The sequence below is a fragment of the Cebidichthys violaceus genome, unplaced genomic scaffold (assembly GCF_023349555.1).
Source record: "Cebidichthys violaceus isolate CVI_PGR_0920_01 unplaced genomic scaffold, fCebVio1.0.p SCAF_11, whole genome shotgun sequence".
Taxonomy (NCBI): domain Eukaryota; kingdom Metazoa; phylum Chordata; class Actinopteri; order Perciformes; family Stichaeidae; genus Cebidichthys; species Cebidichthys violaceus.
Window position 1 is genome coordinate 12516278 of NW_027176274.1, and position 24894 is coordinate 12541171.

Consider the following 24894-nt stretch of genomic DNA (forward strand, 5'->3'; position numbering starts at 1 on the left):
TTGAAGTACATGGCCATTTGCCAGGTAGGGAGGATCAATGAAAAGATGGTTGCATTGTGGGAAATGTAGGATTAAGGGCTTTTGGAATCCATATTGTGGGCCAAAAAGAACTATATAAAACGATGCTGCGACCTTTGCTGCTTTGATTTTTGCTTCTTGGAAGTGCACTAGATGTATGTACTCCTTTAATACAAATAGAACTAAGTAAGTGCTTCTTAAAAAAATACTTTACACTAACAACTGACTAAATTGAGCTTCATTAATGGAAAAAAAACATCTGGAAAGAAAATAACCAGAATGTTTATTCTAAAAATGGCTAAATGTCAGCAGTGACAGTGCAACGCTGCAAGGATTTTAGATCAATCTTCCATTTATTTTCTTGATTAATAATTTGATCTATATTATCAGAAGTTCCTGAAACATGCCCATCACAAATTCCTAAAAACAGGTGACATTTCATCTGTCTTGACAAACCTTAAGGTATCCAGTTCACATGAAATGACAAGGAAATCATCAACTTTAAGAAAATAATACAACTTCTTTATTTATTTATTTGCTTTACTAAAAAACATTGTCATGTGGGAACTTCCTCAAGTTTGATTCTTATAACTAATGCAAAGTTATTTGATGGGAAGTTTGATATCTCCACAAAGACAATGGTATAACTCCCCAAATAACAATTGCAATGTTTTTAAACTACAGTATACTCCTCTGTGTATTTGTATGTTAGCCCATATAGTGTTTACCGTGTAACATGGAGTGGACGTCTCACTGCTGTCCGACAGTAACATTCTCACTGGCACACAGACCTGACCTAGAATTGCTACTTAGAATTCGGGCTAAACCATCGCGCTGGAACGGAGGGGGAGAGACGACAGGAAATCTTGACTGGGATGTAATGGAGTAGGACCACTGGAAAGCTCGGGCGAAAGGGGGGAGACATATTTCTATTTTATAATGTTCCCGTGATAATGTTGTGATTTCATTAGTGCACGGTATGAATCCGTCGTTCGAGGAAAAACGGGAATTAAGCTAACATTCCAGGTGAGTGTTCCTTTTTGTCAAATTCAGGTGGAAAGTGTCCGTTCCACAGCTCGCCTCCTGGCAACGGGCACACGCGGGTCCTCCTCCCGGGGACATCTCACTCCGGTATCCGTTCTTCCCTGCCTCTGTCCCCGAAGGCTGGCTAGCGAACCCACGTCGTGTCTGGTCTGGCAGACAGTGAGCATCCTTTCGACCGTAAATGCCGATTTTCCCCCCAGCGCATCAAAAGCGGATTATTCAGGATGTTTTCAGCATGGTGTAAAAGCCGCGGAGAAATATTGGTTTTTACCCCATTATACTGGAGGACCGCCCGTGCTTCGTGAAAATGAAAAAAGGATACAATGCAGCATGCATGTTCTGCATTCTTCGGGACGTACCACACCGCTGGTATTGTATTTCCTTTATTCAAAATGTGCTTGATATGATTTATAAACGCGTAGCGACATTATAGGCCTCGGCTGCTGATTGTGTCGGCCAGCCCTATCATCTGCCGAGCGATTTAATTGTTACATTGTTATCGGAGCTAGCAGAACTTGAAAATGAACGTTTGCACAAGGAGGGCCTGAATTGTTTTATTAGCCGACAAAGCCCTGAAAGGAATCTCATTTTGTGTTTGATTTGTGTGTGTGTGTGTGTGTGTCTGTGTGTGTGTGTGTGTGTGTGTGTGTGTGTGTGTGTGTGTGTGTGTGCTTGTGGCCGACGTCGTTGTTCTCGCTCTCAGCCGCCGTCCAGTGCCTCCCTCTTCGGGGAAGACTTTGTTTGCGCTGGCCGACGCTCCATGAATGCAAGTGCTGAAGTCCTCCCTTCCCCCCCACTTCTCTGGCGAAACAGGAACAACTTCTTTTAGGAAAAAAGAAAAAAAAAAGTTCCTGGAGTTTCAAGCGCCATGGAATTACTTTGTCCGCCAAGAGTTGTCCAGTGAGGCGCTGAGATTTCAGGGGGGAAAGTCTAGTCTCTGTAGTAGTTGTGTGCTTTACGGTTATTTGCAGAGTTTTAGGTTCGTAGATGTCTGTGTGTGTATTTTAGGACGACTTCCTCGAGTAGGCCTGTTTGTGAGTAACTTTTGTGGCTTTGTGCTGTGTTGCTTTGGCAAGACCAAGAGAGCAAAACATGGCAAAGAATGTGTTGACTCTTTTTGTTTTTACCAATCTTTTTTTCCTTCTTTTTTCTTCTCTTTTGTAATTGACTTGCGAGTGAACAAAATCCACAGGTCCTATAGTGTAAAAAGGTTTAGTAAATGACACCTGGTGGCAAACAGATGATAGTAAGTGTCCCTAAGTCATTTATTTTTTCCGTTAAAACATTTAGCATGCACTCAAAAATAAACTTCCTGGTAAAGGTGTATTCTGCATCATTCTGCCTCCATGCTGTGTTTTTTTCACTGGCTTTTGTTGCAGTTTGCATTCTAGTCCTGTAGCTGATGCTGTTATCCAGAGCGGCCCCTGAGTTAGCAGGTAGGGGCCCGGTGTCTTGTCTGAGGGCCGTCTTAAGGCTTACCTGCCAGTGGCTGACATTGAAGTGCAGACCTTCCTGTTCCAGGACTCCGGTTGGTCTCTTCAATTGCTAGGCAGACACTGCTGTCTGCCACCGAGTTGCATCTGTTGCATAGTCTTTAACGCTATTTTTTTTTTTTTTTTATCTATCTCTTCTACGGCCACTACTTCTACTCTATTTTCTTTTGAAATATCGAGGTGGCTCCCTTTCACTCCCACAGTGGATATTTGGAGTGAAGTCCTCTTTGATGCGAGGAAGCTCTCGGCAGAGTATCATACACTGTTTTGTAGTCCCTTATGTGCACAGCGGTCGATAACTGAAGTATAAATGAGTGTTCGGGTTAAAAAAAGGCGACTAGACACTGTTGCTGTGAGCCCCTAATGACCTGCGCTTTGCGCGAGTCGTGTTTGCTACATGTTGGTCTTGTCAACACGAGTGACTGAGTGCTTTTCCATGCCATTTTTCTTGTTTTGCGTTTCACCCGATGAGCAAAGTTGTCTCCTCTCTGTTCCAGGTGTGAATGACTTGTGGCTGTAAGGTGTCGTGAGTGGGCCAGGTTCCTGCACAGCCTCAGTGGCTGACTGCTGGGAGGAGTCAAGTGGAGAGCAGACATCAGTGCCCAGGGGACCTGAGGCCTGGTTCTCCATATGAGGCCCTGCTGAAAGGGCAGGGGGGCTTCTGAGGTAACCCAGCTCAACTCTTGCTCTTTTTTTTTTTTTTTTTCTCACTTTTCTCACAGAGTTTCTTTCATACAAACACATCGACCCTGTTCTCGAAAAGCGCACACCCATGACAGACTGCACATAAATGCTGTTCTCTCATCCCCATTTTTTCATTGCTTTAGTTCTCATAACCAAAGGTCGAAGGCTGGTATAATAACGATAGTTTGGAACAGAAGAAAGCCGATAGCCACGAATCGGGCGATACTCCGTCCTTGGGTTGCATTGTTGGAATATGTTCTATTTCTTTACTGTTCTGTGTCCTTTGACCCGCCGGTATTACCTCTGTTTTGCATCCGGTTAAATTGCTAAATGCCACTCTTATGTACCATTAATGTTGGTGCATATTCGCAGGGAAAAGAGGATCCTAAAGTGTGTGTGATTTAATTTCATGAATGGATAGTTACGTGGCTGGATCTTCTGTAAGAGAAAAGTAACTGAAAACGGGTCGGATATGACATGAGTACCACTTGTCAGCTTGCTCTAAAATCAGCTGTTCCCCAGAACGACAAAGTTTTAGCCCACATTTTCTAATCTTATGGCCAGAACAATACATGTTTTGCATGGAGTAGACAATTTCTGGAAAAAAATATTTTAAAGTCTGTCGTGCATTTATAGCTGGAGTGCACTGAGTGCCAGCGATAGTTTGTAAACCGCCTCGCTTTACCAAACCGATAAATGTCTGTATGCATGTGTTTGTGTGTGTGTTTGTGTGTGTGTGTGTGTGTGTGTGTGTGTGTGTGTGTGTGTGTGTGTGTGTGTGTGTTTGTGTGTATATATATGTATATATATATATATTCTTTTGCATGCAAATATATGCGACACTCAGTGCTGATGCAAAATGACAATGATTTATTACCGTCTGAAATCTCTATTTACCATTTCACAATAGAGTAAACTGAGATTTTATCCCAAAGGGAGGAGTGAATGAGTGAACAAGGCAGTGGTTTTGGCCACAGCAAGAATTAGTTTTCACCATGTGTAGGAATCGGTGTAGCAGAATGAAAGGGACTGAAATATATCCGTCTGCCATGTTTTCTACTGTAACAGTTCACACATCTTCCTCCCCATCATGTTTTTAAAACTAAGACAAACTTTTCTTGCTAGCCGGTGCCATAACTCGTTAGCGTAACGCTGCTCTGATGGAGCAGCAACAAGCACAGGCTCACCCTGACATCCGTCACTATCTTTTTGACGTGTATCTGTGGATGTGCCCATGTTGACGGCTGCGGTCTGATGAGAGAGAGGCCTTGAATATGAAGCGGTTACTCCTGTTCAGCCGCTCTCGGTGCTTGAGGGGGAAATGACCTCACCGCTTCGGTCTATCAGTGCGATGTTTGGTCTCATTCTCACATCTGCGCACGCTGAGCGAGGACACAACACACGGTCAGGGCGCTCTTCCTGAGAACGCCGTCCGCACTGTTTATTTATCTGCTATCTATTCTGAAAGCGTGTTAACCAAAAACCACAGTGAGGTGAAGGGCGCAGGGAAATGGATATTGATGTAAAGCGGCAGAGGATTTATTTTTCTCCTCTTGTGTGTCGGCCTCTCATGTTTCCATGCATTTGTTTGCTTCATGGGTTTTCTAATTAAAACTTGCAACGCTCGTGTTGTGTATGGCGTTCATACAGTAGATTAGACCCGAGTGTGTCAGTTGTTTTCGGGTGCTCGAAATGTTTGATTTTTGTACCGATTTGCACCTAAACTAAGTAGTCTACATTCTAGCACTTGGTGTTTTGAGTAAGACATCCATTCAGAATTTATTTTAAGGAGTTTAGTTCGTCAGCTGGATGACTCCTCCAGTAATCAGGCATCCATTGTACACTAATTATGTGGTGTTCCCCATGGAGCAGAAAAAGTACTATTTGGTTTGTAACCATCGAAGGTTTGCGTGTCAACATTCAACTCGTTTGGCAGTTTAGAGTGATGTTAAAATATTGCTTTGACTTTACTGAACTACTGTAAATAAAATACAATTATGTACAGTTTGCTTTGGCGGCAGGACATGAAAATATGTAAGTATGAAACACAGACAGAGAATTCACAAATTTTATTCACGGAGGGAATGTTCTCCCTCTATGTTTTGCAAAATGTGTATTTGTTTCCCTGTTCCAAGAAAGTATGGCTTATTATATTGATGAGTTGATTTCTGTCTATTGATTTATTGATTGCTGCAAATATTATCCATTTTCCCTGCAAATAGTCATAATGGGCAGTTTTTACATTTAAAATAGGCTGAATAGTGATCTTATCAATACATTAAATCAGCATTAACGCCTATAGAGTCTTTATTAAATAAATCTGGTATTGGCCAGATTTGACAAATCCACATGAAATTCGATTTCTATCACTGTTAGTATAAAATTGTGACCAGACAGTTTTATAAAGCTATAAACACAACATATTTAAATCAGTTGATCAATTGGGAAACAAAAAAAGTGAACTGGAGTTGCGTTGGTTCTCTGTCTCAGCCAATATCTTGATTTCAGGTATCAGAATTAGTATGCAGAGAGAGAGAAAGGGGAATTGTTGTACCCTAAAAACTACTAAATGTATAGCACTTGTGAAGGACCAAGCTTCACATTGCAGAAGCTACACAGGACCAAATACAATAAGATAAAATGGGAGACAATACAGTAAAATCTGATTACAATTTAGTAAGCATACCCATGGATAGATGATGGATGGATATTATAGTGGTATTAAAGTAACACAAAGTGTTCAATAAGTAAAGCCATGTTTTTTAGGGCCATGGACAGCAGTTATTTAAAACCCAAACTAGTGTTGAATGCTTTCGAATAGATCAAATGACAGAAATATCTATTACTTCATTTATAGCCATGCCGTGCAAAATTTTCAGCGAGTAGACCAATAAGTGCGCCATTTGTTTTCTTAAGTTATTAATTTGTTCAAATTGTATGCTGTCCAAGATTGAGCAGCCATCACTTAGACATGTTATAAAGATACATTATTATAATAATAAAGGAAGTTGGCCACACAAGGCTGCTGGACGTCCTTTTAAAACAAATCTTTTTGGACTCTAAGGACTCCTTTTAGTAGTAAGTCTTTACAGCTTAGTGTGCCTTTCCCAAACAGTTACTGCTATAAATACGAATGTGTTTTTTTCTACGAGCTGCATTTCATATCTTTCTTGGTGTAGGCGGAGGTCTCAGTCTGTGTGGATGTGCGGTGGGATAGCTGCCCGTACCGGATCCTCCGGGACGTGTCTGGCTGAGTCAGAGTGTACCTATAATTCTGCTTTCATGTTTCTCTGCTGTGATTGACAGTTACTGCACAGACACGCTGCTGCTCCTCCCGCCCTGAGGGGAGCGGGTCCTCTCACACGGCGCTGCTCTCAGGTGGAACCTCGGGGCTACGGCGACCCTCGGTCACCCCAACTATCTAAAGCTAAGAGCTGCCAGATCGGCTGCTTAGCCTACTGTAGTGTAGCGCCATAACGTAGTGGTAACCAGCAGAAGTTAAGAGAGCAAACTGCAGTCAAGCTGTAGTGTTAGAATTGAGATTTTGGCTCCAACACCTGGGATTTTCTGTTGTGCTCGCCATTAGGAAGAACACAAGATTTCCGATTTTCTGCCATTTGTGCATGGGACACAATTCATGGAGCTCGGTTTTTAATTTGAAATCAATTTGCTTATTTTACAAACCAGCGATGAGCATCCATCAACGGTGGCACATCCTCATTATCAAGTGTTCTTTGACTACACTGCCGGTGCAAAGTGAGAGGAAGCTTCTGGTATGTTCAAGTCCTTTATTTTCCTGATATGTAATGCTGTGCTTTGCAGAAAGTCACATTAGTTTGTGAGAAAAAACCCCCCAAAGCGTTACAGATTACAGCAGTGGTTTATTAATAAATGAGACTCCTACTAACAGTTAAATTAGTTTATATCCGACTTTACGATTCTGGCTTTGCAACCATTTTGCCAGCAGTTTGTTGACACCTCTGTCGTTCTGTTTGCTAAGAGAACTATCTGTCTGAAGCCGACGCAAACACTGTTTCCCCCTCACCTGCACGTAACAACAGTCTGATCATTATGACGTGAACACGCTACATGTAGTTTTCCCCTTAAATCAGCAGGGAGCTCCCAAAAACATACAATATTGATCCCTGCGGCACTAATGCTAACAAGCTAACATCTGTTGTGATTCCTCGAGTGCTCCAATTCAGTTGTTTTTGTTTTTTTCTGGTTTGCTTTTTAAATATTGGATTATGTAGAGCAGATTCCCTCCTTTCTACTTCTGCAGTGTTTAGTCCTGGATGGTGTTGAGCTGCCTGTTGGTTGTTTCACTGCAATAGTTCATTTTGTTTGCAAACAACTGTAGTCTTATCGAGATTCACAGCGACTTTCCAAATAGTGCCACACCTTAGGTTTAACCTGCTTAGGTCTCACCTTCATCCTCCATGTTTGTTTTTGTGCTCTTTGTCTAGTAATTTGAACCATCTCCTTATGCTGCCTATTTATAGGAAAATACAGAAACTTCCTTTGTTTATGTATTTTCCTTGCCTTTCAATGAACATAATGAAAAACAATCATATTTCTCAAACACTTAGAGCCTAAATGTATATTCTAGATTCATAAAAAATGTTACATTCCCCCTCATAGCCACCATTGAAAGTCTTGAGAGCAGCTCCTAGAACTATACAACCATACAAGAGGTGTGACTGACAACATCCTCACCTCCTTTACTGAGAAGATTAGGTGTTGAGAGTAAATTCAATGTCTCTAACATCAGGATTAATGAGCAGATTGCATTTTTTTAAGCCACTTAACTTGGGTTACATTGGCACTATAGTGTATGCTTTCTACATTATTATGTGGGTAATAGCTGGGCAGACATGTCTTGTTCCAGAGCAGTTCATAGTTTCAGAGGCACGCAAGCTCAGACTCATGGGAGCAGCAGCTGCCATAAACTCGCACAGCAGTTTGCAGTGCATCTCAGCCATTTTTAGGACGGCTAACTACTGCCGCATGTGGGTGTTTCCATGTGCAACAGTATGAGTATGTGCATGTATATTGCTCTGCGCCTGTATATCTAATTGGGCAGATCTTAGCCAGTGTGTTTAAAATTCCACGGGAATGACACACACACACACACACACACACACACACACACACACACACACACACACACACACACACACACACACACACACACACACACACACACACACACACACACATGCAAACTGGGGTAATTCAGGGACACAATCTGGCTCATATTCTCTCCAAAGTGCTAATTTTGTTGTACGATGGGAGAAGAGACGGCACTTGAATTGTATAGTCTATAGTTTTCTGCTTTGACTGAAACACGTCTCTGCTTGTTTGATGTCATGCAGGTCAGTGGCGTCGCCTGAACAAGGTCAGACAGGTTGAGAAGTCACTTTCTTTAATGATTTAATGTGCAAAAAAAGATCTCAAAATGTCATTCTTTTATTGCCAAATGCTCTTAGTGCTATAAATGGAGCTGTTGTTGTGAGGTTCCATATCAATGCATCGACACTTGTGTAATAAAATTGCAAGTGGCTTGCAAAAAGAGCCTTTTGACCATGAGCGAGGAGCACCTCCTTTTACGCATTACCTCAATGGTCTGCTTGGGGCCTGGCCGTTGGGATATCCCACAATGCATTTAGCTACAGGGAGACGTCCTCCCAGCATGAACAAGGGAGGAATTTGGCCCGAGTGTGGGAGCGACCGTCGGGATGGAGGGAGGGAGTCACGGACCAGAGAGCATGGTCAAGGGAAGGGAGGAAAGAAGGGGTCTGCACAGAGGGCAGCAGACTTTCTGTTTGGCTTCTCATTTAGCCACCAATCGGAAAAAAGAAAGCGCCTCTGCTTGAGGTCTTCATGTGTTTTGAACTTGAGGTAAACCTACCTCAACCTAATGTGCATAAAATAATATTTAAAAAAAGGAGTTAACCCAAAAGGATTCATACTCTGAGGATGATAAGGACCATATCAACAAGTAACTGTACCCTAACAAGTCTTCTCTTATCTCTTAAGTCTTCTTATTATGCAGTTTGACGCACCAACGTATTGATTCAGAGACCCAAGACCCTACCTGGACCCAAATTTATTTTCTGAACCTGTCCCAACTTGTGTCCAGGGTGTGTGGGGTCTCACTTGTTAGACTTGTGAAGCAGACGCTATCTAGTTCTAGCTACTGTGGCTGTGTTCTGCTGTGCTAACAGTTTGAGGTGCAAAGCTGTAATGGTAGGCAAAAGACTGCATGGCTTTCTGTACCTGAATAAAGAAGAAATCTGTCTGCCTCAAGATTGCACACATTGCATAGGTTGTTATCTTCATAGGTCCGCTTCAGCTCTGTTCAGGATTTTTCATTTTGGCTTTTATTGCTCGCATATCCGCTACTAACGCAGGTGAGAATTTAAAGTTATTTTCCACTCAATTGTCTGAAATTGACCAAGCAGCATAGTGTGTTTTATGTTTACGCTTTTACAGTCCAAAAGTTGCGATATACGCTTTACTGCTTGTCTAATACAATCCAAAGTAAATGTGTTTTTTTTACCTAAATTTTACCATTTTTGGCAACAGTCATTGTACTCAAAGCATTTGATACTAGTAAGTGTTTGATAATGGCACGCCCCTTAATTTGAACCCACGCTTGTCTTGTTGGAGAAATAATGGCACATTGTTGCCAGTTTCTCAGTCTCTTTGTCTTGTATCGAGTAGAGACACACCCACTTAGCCAGAGACGCCGGGCAGATGGACAGAGATGGAAGTGCAGGGTGAAGTGTGTGAGACGGAGATCAGAGCAGTGCCGGAGTGCTGAGTGCCAGTCCTGCTGTTGGAGCTGGCTGCCACACATGGCACGGTGCCCAGGCTACGCCAACAGATGTGTCACTAGTGAGTCAGCTGTGTGTGTGTGTGTGTGTGTGTGTGTGTGTGTGTGTGTGTGTGTGTGTGTGTGTGTGTGTGTGTGTGTGTGTGTGTGTGTGTTTCAGACACAGACACCCACCCGCACACTCTGTGAAGAGAGCGACTTGTGTAATAACCTCCTCCTGCTACGGGTAAATCTGTATCCCACCCTCTTCCTTCCCTTCTGCTTTCATTGCCACTTCCATCATTGTGATGGACACGGCTCGGCTTCTGTCACCGTGATATGATTTGACAGAATGTGACATTACACACATGTCGCCTCCCCGGGGATGGAGGGTGCATCGCCTGCAGACCACAGGAAAGGATGAACCGAGGGAATGGGAGTTGTCGTACAAAGGCAGGACAGACAGACAGACAGACAGACCAGCAGAGAGACAGCTGGCACTGAGGGGTAAAGACTAAAACACTCGCGGAAGAAAATCAACCTGGGTGGAGACGGATGGAGATATGTAGCTATTGTACTCTGGGAGCAGTTAAGAGTTTGAGGAATGCGGAAATGTTCATTGTAAATATTTCTGTGGCTTGCAGCTCAGTCCTACTGTATGTGAGGGTTGGTCATGTGTGGGAGCCCTTGTTCCCGCCATGGTAGACGCATTATGTCAAATGTTCACTCTGTGGCGTCACAGCGCTATCTTTAGTGCCACTTAGCATTCCTAACATTCTGTGAGTACCGAGCGTGAGTCGTGACCGTTTACTTGCAGGGTGTGGCATGTTTCTCTCAGGGAGCCACCTCAACAGGTGACCGTTCAGGTGTTTCCTCAGCCAGCTCACTGTGGGATGTCCGGCTGCTCTTTGCTTGGAAAGCAGAAGTCTTGCTTTTTTTTCTGCTTTCTTAAAGTAGAGTTAATGCAGTTTGGTTAGTTACTGCTTCACTAGCAGCCAGACAGGTATATCTGGGAACTAGTTGTGTACAAGGTAGAACAAAAAAATCTTGTGAAACTACTTACTAAGCTGCCGTCCGTGATGTTGTAGAAACCAGCAAGAGCAAGCATGACTTGAAAGTGTCCAAGTGAAAAACCTAGCTCAGTGATGCTAACTATTTCCCAATGAAAGGAGCTAGCAGCTCTAGCCCCAAAAGTCCCCAAATCTAGCAAGAAGTTCACCAAGTCAGCAACACTGACAGCATGTCCCTTCAGGCCCAAAATTATTATGAACATTAACGTATCATAATGAATGTAAACAACAAACATAGCTTTTGTTGGTAGTCATAGCTTTCAAGCTAGCAGCTTGTGGAAGATTCTAGTGAGCAGAATGAGTGGATAGGCAGGCAGGTAGGAAGGCCAATCACTTCATTTGGGCTGAATGAAATGATTTTCTTTGTATTTTTTCTGTCGGAGCGTTTGATTTATTGATTGTGGTCGGGATTTAAAGAGAATTTCAACAAATATAACAGAAAAGCTTTTTAAAATACATTATCCATTTTAATGAAGTAGCACTGTTATTTTCATACAACTAAAAAGTTTAATTTATAAAAAATCAATCCAGTGCACTCTTGGCTTTTTGTTGTTGGTGTTTGTTCAGGTACAACAATCTTTATGATTTTGCTCTCTAAATAAACGCTACATATTTAAGTTGCTTTATCAAGAATTACTACAAAGTTCTTGCACTAGAGAAAGTTTTATACACAGGTGTGTGAGATGAAAAAAATGTGTGTGAAGGACCGAAATATCCGGCACACTGTCGATACTTTATGACGTTTCAGTTCTCAGACCCTCATCGGATAAAATGTATGATTCATATCACAAAAGCAAACGTTGTATCTCGTGAGAAGACTTGATTGTTGTCTCGTGCTTTTGATCCTATTACAAATGCTCTTTCTTTTTCTGCTACAAAATTTTGACTTGAGACATCATACGGTGGTAAAATGATTTTAATTCATATTGGGTGCATGTAAGTTATGCCCTTATAGAAAAAGACTGAAAGGCTTTTCTGTTTAAGAGAGCTGGTCGATGCTTCTTCAGACTGCACGGTTCCTTGTCGATGAGTGGTGCATATTTGTATATTCTTGCAGAAAAACCCGAGGAGAGGTGGAAATAATGTGTCTGATGTTGGCCTAAACAAATAATGGACTAAAGAAATTCTCGAGATGGAGGCTGAGCAGACGGGAGAGCACGTAGAGGAGCTAGAGAGCGAGAACGGGAGAGCAATACTCCATTGTGACTGAACTGCAAAATGGGATTTGCATAAATAAGGCTGAAACATCAGCAGGCCCTTTTACAGCCAGCAGCAGGGCTGAGATGAGGGAAGAGAGTTGGTGTGTGTGTGTGTGTGTGTGTGTGTGTGTGTGTGTGTGTGTGTGTGTGTGTGTGTGTGTTTTACTTGTGTGCCCCCCCCCCCTATCTTTTTCAAATAATGCCTTTGTAGTGTTGTTGGGTTAAAAATTCATAACACGGTCTAGGTTTCTTTTCCTCTTATTCACATACCTTTTAACACCCACCCCACCCCCCCACCCTCCCGTCCATACCAGTGGACCCTCTACTGGTATAAAGCCTCCCATCTCCCCCTCAGAGGAATTTGGGTGACGTAGCAGGGAAGGTCTACACTGCGCTCAGCCAGCATACGAAGGCTGTTACATAAGCAAGAAATGAAATGCTCCCTTTTAGTGCCACCCGCATTTGAAAAACCCAAATCTAATTGAATTGAACTATTTTCTGCCCTCTCTTCATGTGGAACCTCATATTTATATCAGAGGCAGGAAGCTCATCTTTATAGCCTCATTATACTGTTTTCCCATTGACTTGCATTCACGGCTGCTCTCCGTGTGTGCTGTGATAGACAGTTCAGCGTCTTTACTGGAGATAGAGAGAGAAAAATCTCTATGATTGCCTCTACGGTGTTTTGTTGTGCATGGTGGGCTGCAGTGTGCACAGCTGGTGTGTGTGTGTGTGTGTGTGTGTGTGTGTGTGTGTGTGTGTGTGTGTGTGTGTGTGTGCGCGCGCTCCTTATGACAGTCATGTCAGCAAGCTCCCCAATTAGTGTCTTGTTAGCTTGCGATTGGAGGGAGCGGGTGATTGACAGGTCACGCTGTTTGCGTCAGTATGCGTGTACATGCTCATATTGCGCACATTTGTGTATGATTAGGTTTTAGGTTTGGATAACGCCCCTCGAGGGCACATGTGCCAGTTGGGGCTGGCCCCTCATCCAAACACTTTAAGCCCTTGTTTATTAGCACTGATGATGCAATTAATAAAATGAAAAAATATATATATGTATGTATTTATTCCTATTGTTCCCACTTAAACTGAAAGCATTTAATTTGTAAGTCACTTTTAATGTAATGTATGATTATGATTTCTGCGTGCCGTTTTAATCCCCATTCATCAAACGTGTCTTGAAAGGAATTAGGAATTTTGTCCACACTGTCCTTTTTTGCCGACCCATCTTGGGCACAAGTAAACAATCCTGGATGTTATTATTGATAGTGTTGGTTCAGAGCGGTTGTTTGGCAGGTCTTTTCCACTGTGACTTACCCAAGTCAGTCATTACAGCAAAATCAAATGGCATCTCCGTTTCTGCCACTTCCTGCTCTCGTGCTCTCTCATATTTGAAATTCTGCTTTAACAAAACCCCAACTCCAGCAACAACTACTGATCCGACACGAGTAGACCGTCTGTTTTACTGATGGTGTTAAATTATTTAGACACAAAGTTTAAACTGTGACGACTATAGTTTGAGCCAAAGCCCTTGTGTGAAATTCCTGTCAATTTCTGCGTGCTGTGCATCATCACTACTGCAGAATAACTTGCATATAAAATATAATGTCCACAGTTATGTATCAAAGCATGTTGTGTTGTAAAAATATAAACATGTCATGCCACCATGATAGAGGTCTTTCAAGCTGTTCTGTTGTAAATGCACAAATCGCAAGTTCACAGCAGTCATTAATCTGCCCATTGCTTCTCTGAAACGCCCCCACTCCTGTACCACGAAGTGTGTTTTTAGATAGAAAGGTTAGTCTAATCAGTGTAATTTGGGTACACAAGGCTCCTCTGTGCTCTCCCCTCTGTCCCTGTGGAGAAGCCGGCCTCTGCTCGCGTGCAGTAGTGATATGTGGGCCCTGCTGGTTGTAAATCACTTCTCCCTCAGACCGGTGAGTGACGAGTGTTGCTGCTGTAGCAGGAGTCAAGTGTATTTGTCTGGTTCCCAGTGACACCTCCCCCTCCTTTAACCCCCCCCCCCCCCCCCCCCCCCCCCCCCCCCCAAACACTCCACCTCCTTCTCCCCAGGGGGAACTCTGGAGCCAGTTACAATGTTTAGTGTTTTGGAAGAGCTCCTAAATATTTTCAGGATGACAATGTAATCTGACTGACTGGGCTGCTCCCTCGAACAGGATTCTCATGCAACTCCCATACTAAACGCACACAAAGAGAAACGCACAGCGGTTAGTTTGGACCAGTATACTGTTCTCCCACTCCATCACCACACTTCACTGTTTGCTACACGCACAATTTAGTGCCGGTATTTATAAAGTTAACTTGATATAGTAGTATCAAAGGCTAACCTGACTGATGTTGGGTTTTGGATGTTTTTGGGCTAATACCAGTATTGATATTTAAGAGGTTAAAAAACGGTATCAGCCCACAGTTTTTATCGGTCTAGCTCGATGAAACTCAATGTAGTGTTGATGGGTGGCAGTATGTTTTGCCAAAATATGGTTCAATACACAAATTCAGTTTGTGCCATCAGCTGTTGCGGTTGGTCCCTTGTCATACTAAGCACACAGAGGTAGATGGAGATAATACTGTAGGACGCTTTTGACATGTTTCTCTGAGCATTTTGATATATACTGTGGAAATAGCATTAACCCTCTGACACCCATACATGTGTAACAAATGGTATCAACCCAAACATAGCTGATATTGATATTATCTATTATTATTAACTCCTGTGCTTTCACTACTGCAACATGTAAAAAATGTGAATCCATTGCTGCTGACATGAATTAAAGCTGAACGACGACACTGCGAAGGAATAATGATGAACTTTGAACAACCACCTTTCAAGTCTACAGAAGTAGATTGGTACTAAAACGATTTTGGGTGGTGTGTCACGTTAAGTTTGCTCAGACTGTTGTCCTCTTTTCCAGTTTTGTTAACTGTTTTTTTTCCTCTCTCCTCTCCTTCTCTCAACAGTGTGCCCAAGGGCCGTTGAAAGCCCCCTTGGGGGAGTTTCATAAATACACACCGAGCAAGAAAAGACTTCTGGACTATTGTTATCGTCTCTACACACTTTCTCTCACACACACACACACACACATTCATTCACACACACACACACACACACACACACACACACACACACACACACACACACACACACACACACACACACACACACACACACACACACACACAGGCGCACAAACCACCCACACAGACAAGGACATAGAGAGAATGTTGGAGGTCCAAGAGGAGAGGCCAGCGGCGGCAGGTACAGCAGCGACACACTTCAACAAGAAGGAGCGAGGGAAGAAGGAGCGAGAGGAGGCCAAGGACGGTCGGGGGAACCTCTCCAACATTGGGAATCCCGCGCCCGGCTCCAGGAACGTGCGCGCAAAAGCGCCGCTCACGCACACCGGCAGTCCTCACCAGCTCATCACTCCACCCTGTTCTGTAGTCCTGGGAGCCCCATCAATGCACTCCAATAGGCTAAAGAACTCCCCGTCCACCAACACGCAGAGGTGAGTGGACGCACACTGACCACCTGTGGGGCCAGTGCTGTGATGTAATAATAAGCATGCATTGGTTTATGTCTTTGTGAGGTCCTGATGATTGTTTTACCAGCCTAATCAGCCAAACACCGATATGAATGTTGATTATGTATTTAATCCAGACTTTCTATGAGCAGCAGCACAACTGCACAGCAAGCAGAATTAAACATTTCAACTGCACTATGTTAAACAGATGATTTTTATGGCTGCATAACATTGTTGTCGCCAGTGACACTTAATCACGTTTTTATCCTCGGCGTTGTCGTTTTGTACTTCTAACAGCTCGATGACTAAAGTACTCAGTCGTGTCTTTCCACATCGATAACATAAAGTACGCTTTACTGGGCAAGCACAAGCTTCTGTCCAGTAAATAAACCTGTTGCAAGTAATTAAAGAAAATCATCTCCCATTATTGAAAAATGAATAAACATTAGCTGTCAGTGTTTATTAACAGTTTGGAGGAGAGAACAAATAAAAACACTCAACCGTCTGTTCAAAACGGAATGAAGTGAAAAAAACAGGTCTCTGTAAAAAAAAAAAAAAAAAAAAAAAACTCGCAAATGTATGGAACCATTTTCTGTAAAAAAAATAAAAATATATTTTGTGCTGTTTGGCTGATATGATTGGTTGCAGAGTGATTGGTGCTTCCCTCATGCAAGTGTTTTTGGTATGTTCACTCATATCGTAATCGTTACAAGGTGCACATTGTGCAGCCAATGCCCTAAAGCAGCATTTTTTGTCATACTTTATAAATCCCTATGGGGAAATATGACCCATCCCAACTATTTGAGTAAAGTAAGCGAACAACCATCTCTAAAGCCAGTGGCTCGGTCTGTGGCGGAATGCTCTGTTACTGAACATGTTTTTGATGTTGGGGGTGGTGGTGTATACAAGCTATGTGATCAGTAGTGAAAGTCTTAGTTGACACAAACCTGAGCATGTCACCTTGGCCATACCTGTGCTGTTTAGCAGGCAGGTGTAGGTCCGGTGTAATGCAGATCCAAGATCAGCTTCTGCGCATCATTCTTTTAACTTGCAAGGTCTTGATGCGTGCTCCAGAGCTGTTCTAGGGTCAGGGAGTACACTGAGGTTGGAAGTTTTCCCTGCTGACTCATGGTTCTGGAGCCTCTGGAAACAGCTGTCTGGACTGCCAAGATTCTGCTCGCTGTGTGTCTGTGTGAACGTACAGAAAGTGTGCTCTGCTGCTTTTTGGACATGTTGGCATTTGGTGTGTGTGTGTGTGTGTGTGTGTGTGTGTGTGTGTGTGTGTGCGTGTGTGCGTGTGCGTGCGCGTGCGCACGCATTAGGGAGAGAAAGACAGAGATTAGGGTGTGGTAAGGGTGTTCTCTGCCAGTTGGATGTGTCCTGTCTGAACTGCTCTCAGAACTAGTAAGCAGCAGTCATTTATAGATGGCTTGTGTTTCTACTGTCTGTTCCTTCAGGTTTAACTGTGCACAAGTTATTTCCAATACCAATAGCCTAATATAGAGTTCATAGATATCCATGCTGGATGCCATAATGAACACGTTTTCCTTTCGGTCTCCTCTATTAATTATGTCCGTGATCTCTTTCTCCCTCCTCTTGTCCGTCAGCCCTAAACCTAAGACGGAGGCCATGGTACGCTCCCCTCCCGTCATGTCCCCCTCCACTGCCACCCAGATAGACTCTAAAATGCCCAATCAGGGCAAACCAGGGAGCACTGGCAGCCAATCACAGCCCTCACCCTGCGACCCCAAGACCCTGGGCTCCAAAGGGGCTCAGAATGTGACCGGGGGAATGGGGCTGAAGAACGGCCAGGGCCTGACATCAGGCCCGAGCTCTAAGGTTAAAGTCAAAAGGGAGAGAAGCACCTCGGTGGAGTCGTTTGAACAGCCAGAAGGTGGCACGCCCACCAGTGAGGAAAAAGGTAAGTAGCAACCATTGTAGCCCAGTATGCATTATAATGGCAGTCAATTCAAATTTGAGGTTATTTTAAATGTTTTTATTCTCACCAGAATGATAAAATAGTTTAACTAAGGTAGTCGGGCAAAGGTTCATGAGTTACTTGATGATGTCTTTAGTAGCTATCCTTTCATGCTTTGTTCCCAGGCTGTTGTTGTGTTCCTTTTATCCTGCACCACCGCATAACTTTATTTTGAAAAGTGCTGTACATATAGATATTTATGTTCTCATTGTCTAGAGAATGCAACAGTTGGACATCTTGAAAAATATACTTTGGAGTCACTCACACAGATAAACCGAATCCCACTGGTGTGTGTGTGTGTGTGTGTGTGTGTGTGTGTGTGTGTGTGTGTGTGTGTGTGTGTGTGTGTGTGTGTGTGTGTGTGTGTGTGTGTGTGTGTGTGTGTGTGTGTGTGTGTGTGTACGTACACAGACAGCAGCAGGGTGAAGAGGATGTGTGTGGCAGAGAGGAGGCAGCCGTACAGTGGAGCTGACTGGTGCTCTGGGGGAGAAAGTGAGGAAGATGACAAAGGATTCTTCAGTAAGTGTGTTAACGTGTTCATTCGAGCATGCATAGAAGTCCCTCTGCTGATCAACTTGACTAATGGCAGCTCCTCCATAGAACTACATTACCCATAGGCCTGTGCTGGTCTTAAAGCTGCGGTCCTTTCTCTTGTCTCTCTGCAGACTGTAACTCCAGTGACGTGAAGCCCCAGGACTCTGTCACACATTCTACCTCCAATGCCGGACTCAGTCGCTCCTCCACACCTTCCCACAATACACTGGGAGGCCAGGGCTCGACAACAGAACCTGCGAGTGGCCAGAAACCAGGCACAAAACTTGTCTATGTCTTCACCACGGAGATGGCCAACAAGTAAGGAAGCTAAGAGTTACCATTCGTGTGTGTCACAGCTTGTTTCTTCCATAATATTGTAGCTCAGAAACTACTCTCTCTAGCCATATTTTGACACTTAATTCCTAAATTGTTAGTGCATATATTGTACACGTATGTGTAGCGTATGCACTGTTTTTGCGTTATGTTTGATGATTAGTTTTACAGTTAAAGCTCTATTCGTTTTATATATGAATGTGTTTATACAGGCTAATTAAATCATCTCAATACTTGGAACCCTTTTTTTTACACAAGCAAAACATACACCCACAAACAGTGAAACCCTTTGTTGGTAATTCCATTTAATTTTGAACTAAACTTCCACAATGTCAATTGCCTGAAGTTTATCTCTGCGCCCCTGTCATCAGTGGTGGTTGTTGTCTTTGATGTTTGTGTGTACGGCACTAAGATACTTGCTTCCCACCACTTCTCTTCCTTCCTCCAACTTTCCCAGTTATTGCCTAAATCCATTGTGTGTATCTGCACAAGCATGTGTGTTTCTCAGTGAGCGTACACTTAGATTAACTCTCTGTTGGGAATTAGAGATCAAAGATGTGGATGCTCAGTGGAAGTTGTGCGTGTGTGTGAAATAGTTTGCTTAGTCTGTTGACCTTGGCTTTACCTTCGTTGTCCCATCTAGTACTCATTCATCCAGCTCCACTTCAAATGGACCCTTACACACACAAACGTATTGTGTCTGATGACAGATATCTGACTGTCTGCCTTCTTGTCCACAGGGCAGCTGATGCGGTTCTAACTGGCCATACAGAAAACATCATTGCCTTCCACATGAAAAACATCTCCAGCAGCAAGGACAAAGCTCACCTCCTCCTGGTAAAGACTCTTTTTAAAGCACATGTATGTACTTTTATACACCAACATCTCGCATGAGAGTGTCTATAACTTAATCCTATTTCTGTCACTTTCTGATAAAGAATAATGCAGCAAGCGCCCTTCGAAATGAGTCCAAGCCTCCCCAGCAACCCCCGTCCCATGCTCAAGATCAGAGCCACCAGCCTGGATCCAAGCCGTCCTTACCTGGCATGGCAGAGCCAACCACACCCCAGCCTTCAAACCAAGGGAGCCAGTCTGGTGTTCTTCCGCAGGAAGGGTCGTCCTCTGCAGGCATGGAATCCAAAAATCTTCCCGGCAGTAGCCCCAGTAACGCTATTGCTCCAGTTGACCAGGCCCCTGTCACCCAACCTGAGGCAGGCCTCAACCCTCCAACAGCAGTTGAGGGAGGGCAGGGTGGAGGCTCTGGTGGAGCGGGTCTGACACCCCAGCAGCAGCAACAGCAGCAGCAGCTGGCCCAGGAGCTGTTGAACATGGAGGCCAACACAGAGGGTCTGTCCCAAGAACAGTTGGAGCATCGCCAGCGCTCCCTACAGACCTTGCGAGATATTCAGCGCATGCTTTTCCCTGATGATCGTGATGCCCCACAAGCTGGGCCCCCACAGTCCCATGGTGGACCCCACGATGGAGGCCCTGATGGTGCACCCCGAAGGTCTGAGCAGGGCCCCTTACAGGCCATGATGGCACAGTCTCAGAGTCTCGGACCACCAGGTGGGCCAGGAGGACCTCGCCCACAAGGTCCACCCTTTGGCCCACCCCATGGTCCACCGCATGGTCCACCCCACGGCCCCAGGGACATGCCCCCGTTTCCACAAGATGAAATGGGTGCACACATGGGGGGTCCAGGGGGCTGTGGAGACGGAGATCAGATGACTCCAGAACAGGTGGCTTGGTTGAAGCTACAGCAGGAGTTTTATGAAGAGAAGAGGAAGAAACAAGAAATGCAGCACCGGCCACTTCCTCCGGACATGATGATGCACCCCCACGGTCCACGTGGCATGATGCGAGGCCCCCCGCCTCCCTACCAGATGGGCCCAGGAGAGATGTGGGGAGGACCAGGTGGTCCACCAGAGCACTACCAGGAGCGCATGGGCATGGGCATGGGCCCTGGCCCCGGCCCTGGCCCCAGGGGTATGCCCCCACATATGCAGAGAATGCCGGGCTTCTCTGGTATGATGAACCCTGAGATGGAGGGGCCCCCAAGGCCTGGAATGGGCTGGCCTGACGACATGCCTCCCCGTATGGGAGATGCACGCGGCTTCCCTGGAGGACCTGGGGGCATGTTTGCTGGTCCAGGGGGTCGTGGTGAGCGTTTTCCAAATCCTCAGTCAGTCCAAGAAGCAATGTTCCACCAAGGTATGGGTGGAGAGAAGGGCATCCCTCCAGGGATGATGATGGACATGCAAAGGATGATTGGGCACCAAAGAGGTGGAATGGAACCTGGTAATGGCATGGGCATGTTTCCCAGAATGCCCGGTGATGGTCCTATGAGTCCATCTTCTAGGCTCCAGGGGATGGGGGGGAGGGAAATGGGACCTGAGTTTGGCATGGGGCCTGGCCCTGGGCCAGGACCTCATATGCATCCTGCCAAGCTACGAGATCCCTCCATGAATATGAGTCCTGAGGAGATCATGAGAATGAGAGGAGGTGGAGGACCTCCAATGGAGAACATGGGTCCACAAGGCCGGCCCATGCAGGGTCCACCCTTCTCTGACCAGTCACAACCAGGAGACTTTCCTATGGGGCCTGGGCGGCCCTTCCCAGGGGGTCCGGGAGGAATGAGGGGTCCGCATGTAGACCAAGCCTTTGGTCCAGAGCACAGATCTACACCAACAGGAGGCAATGGCCGTATTAACCACCTCCCCCCTGCCGGTGGTCCTTCACAAGTTCAGAGGGGCCGCAAGCCAGCAGATCTGAATGTCCAAGCAGGAGGGGGAAACTCTCCCAGTATCAACCCGCTTAAGTCCCCTCCTCTGAGGCAAGTGCAGTCCCCCATGATGGGTTCGCCCTCTGGAAACCTTAAATCCCCTCAGACGCCATCCCAGCTGGCTGGCATGCTCAGTGGTCCCACAGGCCCCAGTGCCCCTCCACCTCCTCCAGCTTCAGCACCAATGAAATCCCCGCACTCCATGATGGGGTCAGCTGGTGCCTCTCCAGTTCACATGAGGTCTCCTTCTCTTCCAAACCCCTCTCCAGGATGGGCATCCTCACCAAAGCCACCCATGCAGAGTCCTGGAGTACCACCTCAGGGTGGCAAACCTCCCCTCAATATCACCTCACCAAACATGATGGGTACCATGGAGCAAGGTATGAGTCGCTTTCATCCATTTCCTGTTAAGCAGCACCTGTTTCTTCTTCTTACTTCATAGTTAATATATATTTTATTCCCCATAATTTTTCAGTGCATCTTTATTACATTTAACACAGTTAATATTGGGATGTCTTCTGTAAATGGTTTGGAGTTTATTTTTATTAGGTAGAATATCGGTCCATTTAGTCAGAATTAGTCTATAATACTGAAAATGCAACTAAAGAGATGTGGAGGCTATTTATTTAGTGCATCTCTTTAAGTTACCACATCTGTATGAGGGGTGGGGTTGGGTGGGTTATGGTCCAGTGGCTCCCTCTTGTGGCTACATAATTAAATCTCACTGAGTCTGAAGTAGCAAATATTATTGCTACTTTATCATTGCTGATAAAAGGCAATCTGCCAGAGAATGAAGGCTCAACTGCTAAGATTGATCATCTCTGTCATGTCTTCTCTTTCTCACCATGCTCTCCTCTAGGTGGTAACGGCCCTCCCTCAGCCCCTCCTTCATCAGGGGCTCCATCTGGCCCCATGTCCCTACCAGGCAACGTTCAGTCTGGCAGTCCGTACACCATCCCCCCTGAGCCAACTCTATCCCAGAACCCTCTCTCTATCATGATGTCACGCATGTCCAAGTTTGCAATGCCCAGCTCCACCCCACTCTACCATGATGCCATAAAGACTGTCGCTAGCTCTGACGACGACTCGCCCCCAGCTCGCTCCCCTAACCTGCCTTCAGTAAACAATAACGGTAAAACATCTGAAATGTCTTTTTGTTTGTTGTTTAATTTGAACTTTCAATTGCACCCACCTGCACCTGCATGTGTAGAATACATAATCACTTCTTTTTGTCGTGCATTTACAGGTATGGCAATGAATCACCAAGTCAATCCACGTATGATGGGCCCTGGAAATGCTGGACCCATGTCTGCCCTCAGCCCTCTGGGCATGAATCCAATGGCATCCCAGCCCCTCTCCCATGGCATGCCCCCACAGATGCCCTCTCCCAATGCTCCTAATATGGGCCCAGGCATGATGCCTCATGGCATGATGATACCGCCAAACCCCCAGGACCCTGGTATGGGAAACCCCCAGATGATGTCCCAGGGACGCATGGGTTATCCTCACAGAGGCCAGGGATACCCCCTCACCCAGTCCCCTTCCCAGCAGGGCCCTTTCTCCCCGCACAACGGTCCTGGTCCCCAAGGTTTCCCTGGCCATCCCATGGGCTTCCAGGGAGAAGGGCCTATGGGAGGACGGATGGGGAACATGCCTCACGGAGGAGGGGTTGATGGGGGCATGTGCAAGCCCAATACCCCCGGAGGGCCGGAGTTCAACAACATGCAAGGTGGGTTCAGTGATGCGGACCTTCATGAGGTGATGCGGCCGGGAGCATCTGGCATTCCCGAATTTGACCTGTCCAGGATAATCCCGTCAGAAAAGCCCAGCCAGACTCTGTCTTACTTCCCCCGAGGTGGGGGAGACAACCCTGGACACCCTGGGGGAAAACCACCACACCCCTCTGGCTTCCCCATGCAGGGCATGATGGGCGATGGTCCACCGAGGATGGGGATGTCCATGCAGGGGATGGGGGGGATGCCAGGGGGGCCCGGTGGGGGAATGGGCCCCCAAGACATGCCAATGGGCAACCCTGGCCACAACCCGATGCGGCCCCCAGGATTCATGGGCCAAGGCATGATGGGCCCCCAGCACCGGATGATGTCTCCTGGGGGTCCAGGAGGGATGATGCAGGGGAGACAAATGGCCCACCCAGGCCCCGGTGGCTCACCTAACATGATGATGTCACTGCAGGGCATGGGCGGCCCTCCACAGCAGACAATGATGATGGGGGGTCAGATGAGGCCACGTGACATGGACATGGGGTTCAGTCCGGGCCCTGGAATGTTCTGATCCTACAGAAACCTTGTATGTAGAATGTTCTTGGACAATACACAAGGATGGAATAAAGGTGATGGTGGAGTGTTCAGAAAACTCTGATGAACTTGAGTAAAGGAAGTATAATACAGGAGAGAGGATGTACCCAGAAATTAACAGAACGGAGCTAACCAGTCACCGAGTAATGTCCTGTGGGAACTATTCCAATGGAGACTCGGGACAGGCCCAGATTGGAGTACTTTTGCCACAAGAACATTTAATTTTGACTCATGAACTTCAGAATGTATGGGATTGTTGTGCATCAATTTCGCAAAAACTGTTCTCGTGTTTTTTGATTATCTGACTATAAAGATGACTTTCAACATCAAAGAGGAATCAACCTAACTCAAAGTCAGCGTGGAGATGCTACAGTATATGTCTACTTTTTTCAAATAAAAAAACAAACAAATTTGTCATGAAAGTGGTATGGAACAAGAGAAAGGAATAAGAAGAATTTGTGCTTTGTGAAGACTTTAGTGAAACTCCATCTTGTCTCTCGCTCCATTGTTTTGACTGTTTCTGTACAGTATATACGTGAGAGTGCGTGTGTGTGCTTGACAGACTGTATGTTTGTGTGGTATGTATGTGTCTGTATGTATAGGCATTCTATCAGTGACCTCTCAACTCCTCTTACCCAACTTTCATTGGGGGAGGAACGCCCCCTAAAAATACTGTACTGTTTACCATTGGTGGGCTATTCGAATTTTAGTCTATTTTAATTTCCTTTGTAACTCCAGTGTATAACAAACCAAACTATGACCTCATTAAGATAATAGTATTATTAAAAAAGCACAAACATGGACCGTCTGCAGAAAGCGTCTTCTTTTTCTATTTTTACCGTTGAGAGCAACACAGTCAGTGTGAGGGTCCTGGCAGCTTTGCAGCACAATGATAACACCCGGTCCAGACATTGGACTCGGTGCTCCAAAACTTTCAGGACTCAACGTTCGCCAGCGTGAATAATACTGCTAATACCCAGATGTGCTTTGTGTGTTCTTCTTGTTCCCGTTTTTTGATTTTTACTCTCTTGTTGACTCTGGGTAATAATCATTCCCACAGCAATAATCCCCCCAAATGGTCAGCA

General features: G+C 45.3%; 1 protein-coding gene across 4 annotated transcripts; it reads left to right on the forward strand.

Moving 5' to 3' along the window:
- The first annotated feature begins 864 nt into the window (after positions 1-864).
- bcl9 (BCL9 transcription coactivator) lies at positions 865-24612 on the forward strand. Of its 4 annotated transcripts, none has more exons than XM_068704874.1 (10): positions 865-1044; positions 3053-3221; positions 15305-15852; positions 17475-17788; positions 18257-18364; positions 18511-18697; positions 19453-19549; positions 19651-21874; positions 22354-22626; positions 22741-24612. In XM_068704874.1, exons 3-10 carry the CDS (start codon positions 15566-15568, stop codon positions 23784-23786), a joined length of 4536 nt encoding a protein of 1511 aa, XP_068560975.1. In that variant the 5' UTR covers positions 865-1044; positions 3053-3221; positions 15305-15565; the 3' UTR covers positions 23787-24612. The 4 variants fall into 4 exon arrangements, with proteins under 4 accessions (XP_068560975.1, XP_068560979.1, XP_068560977.1 ...); XM_068704876.1 differs by lacking the exon at positions 865-1044 and adding an exon at positions 1059-1431; XM_068704877.1 differs by lacking the exon at positions 865-1044 and adding an exon at positions 1834-2096.
- The last annotated feature ends 282 nt before the right edge of the window (positions 24613-24894 follow it).

Coding starts and splice junctions, on each gene's coding strand:
- bcl9 (XM_068704874.1), top strand. CDS start 15,566: ATGTTGGAGGTCCAAGAGGAGAGGCCAGCGGCGGCAGGTACAGCAGCG. Junction 18,365..18,510: donor AGATGACAAAGGATTCTTCA/GTAAGTGTGTTA, acceptor GTCTCTCTGCAG/ACTGTAACTCCAGTGACGTG. Junction 22,627..22,740: donor GCCTTCAGTAAACAATAACG/GTAAAACATCTG, acceptor GTGCATTTACAG/GTATGGCAATGAATCACCAA.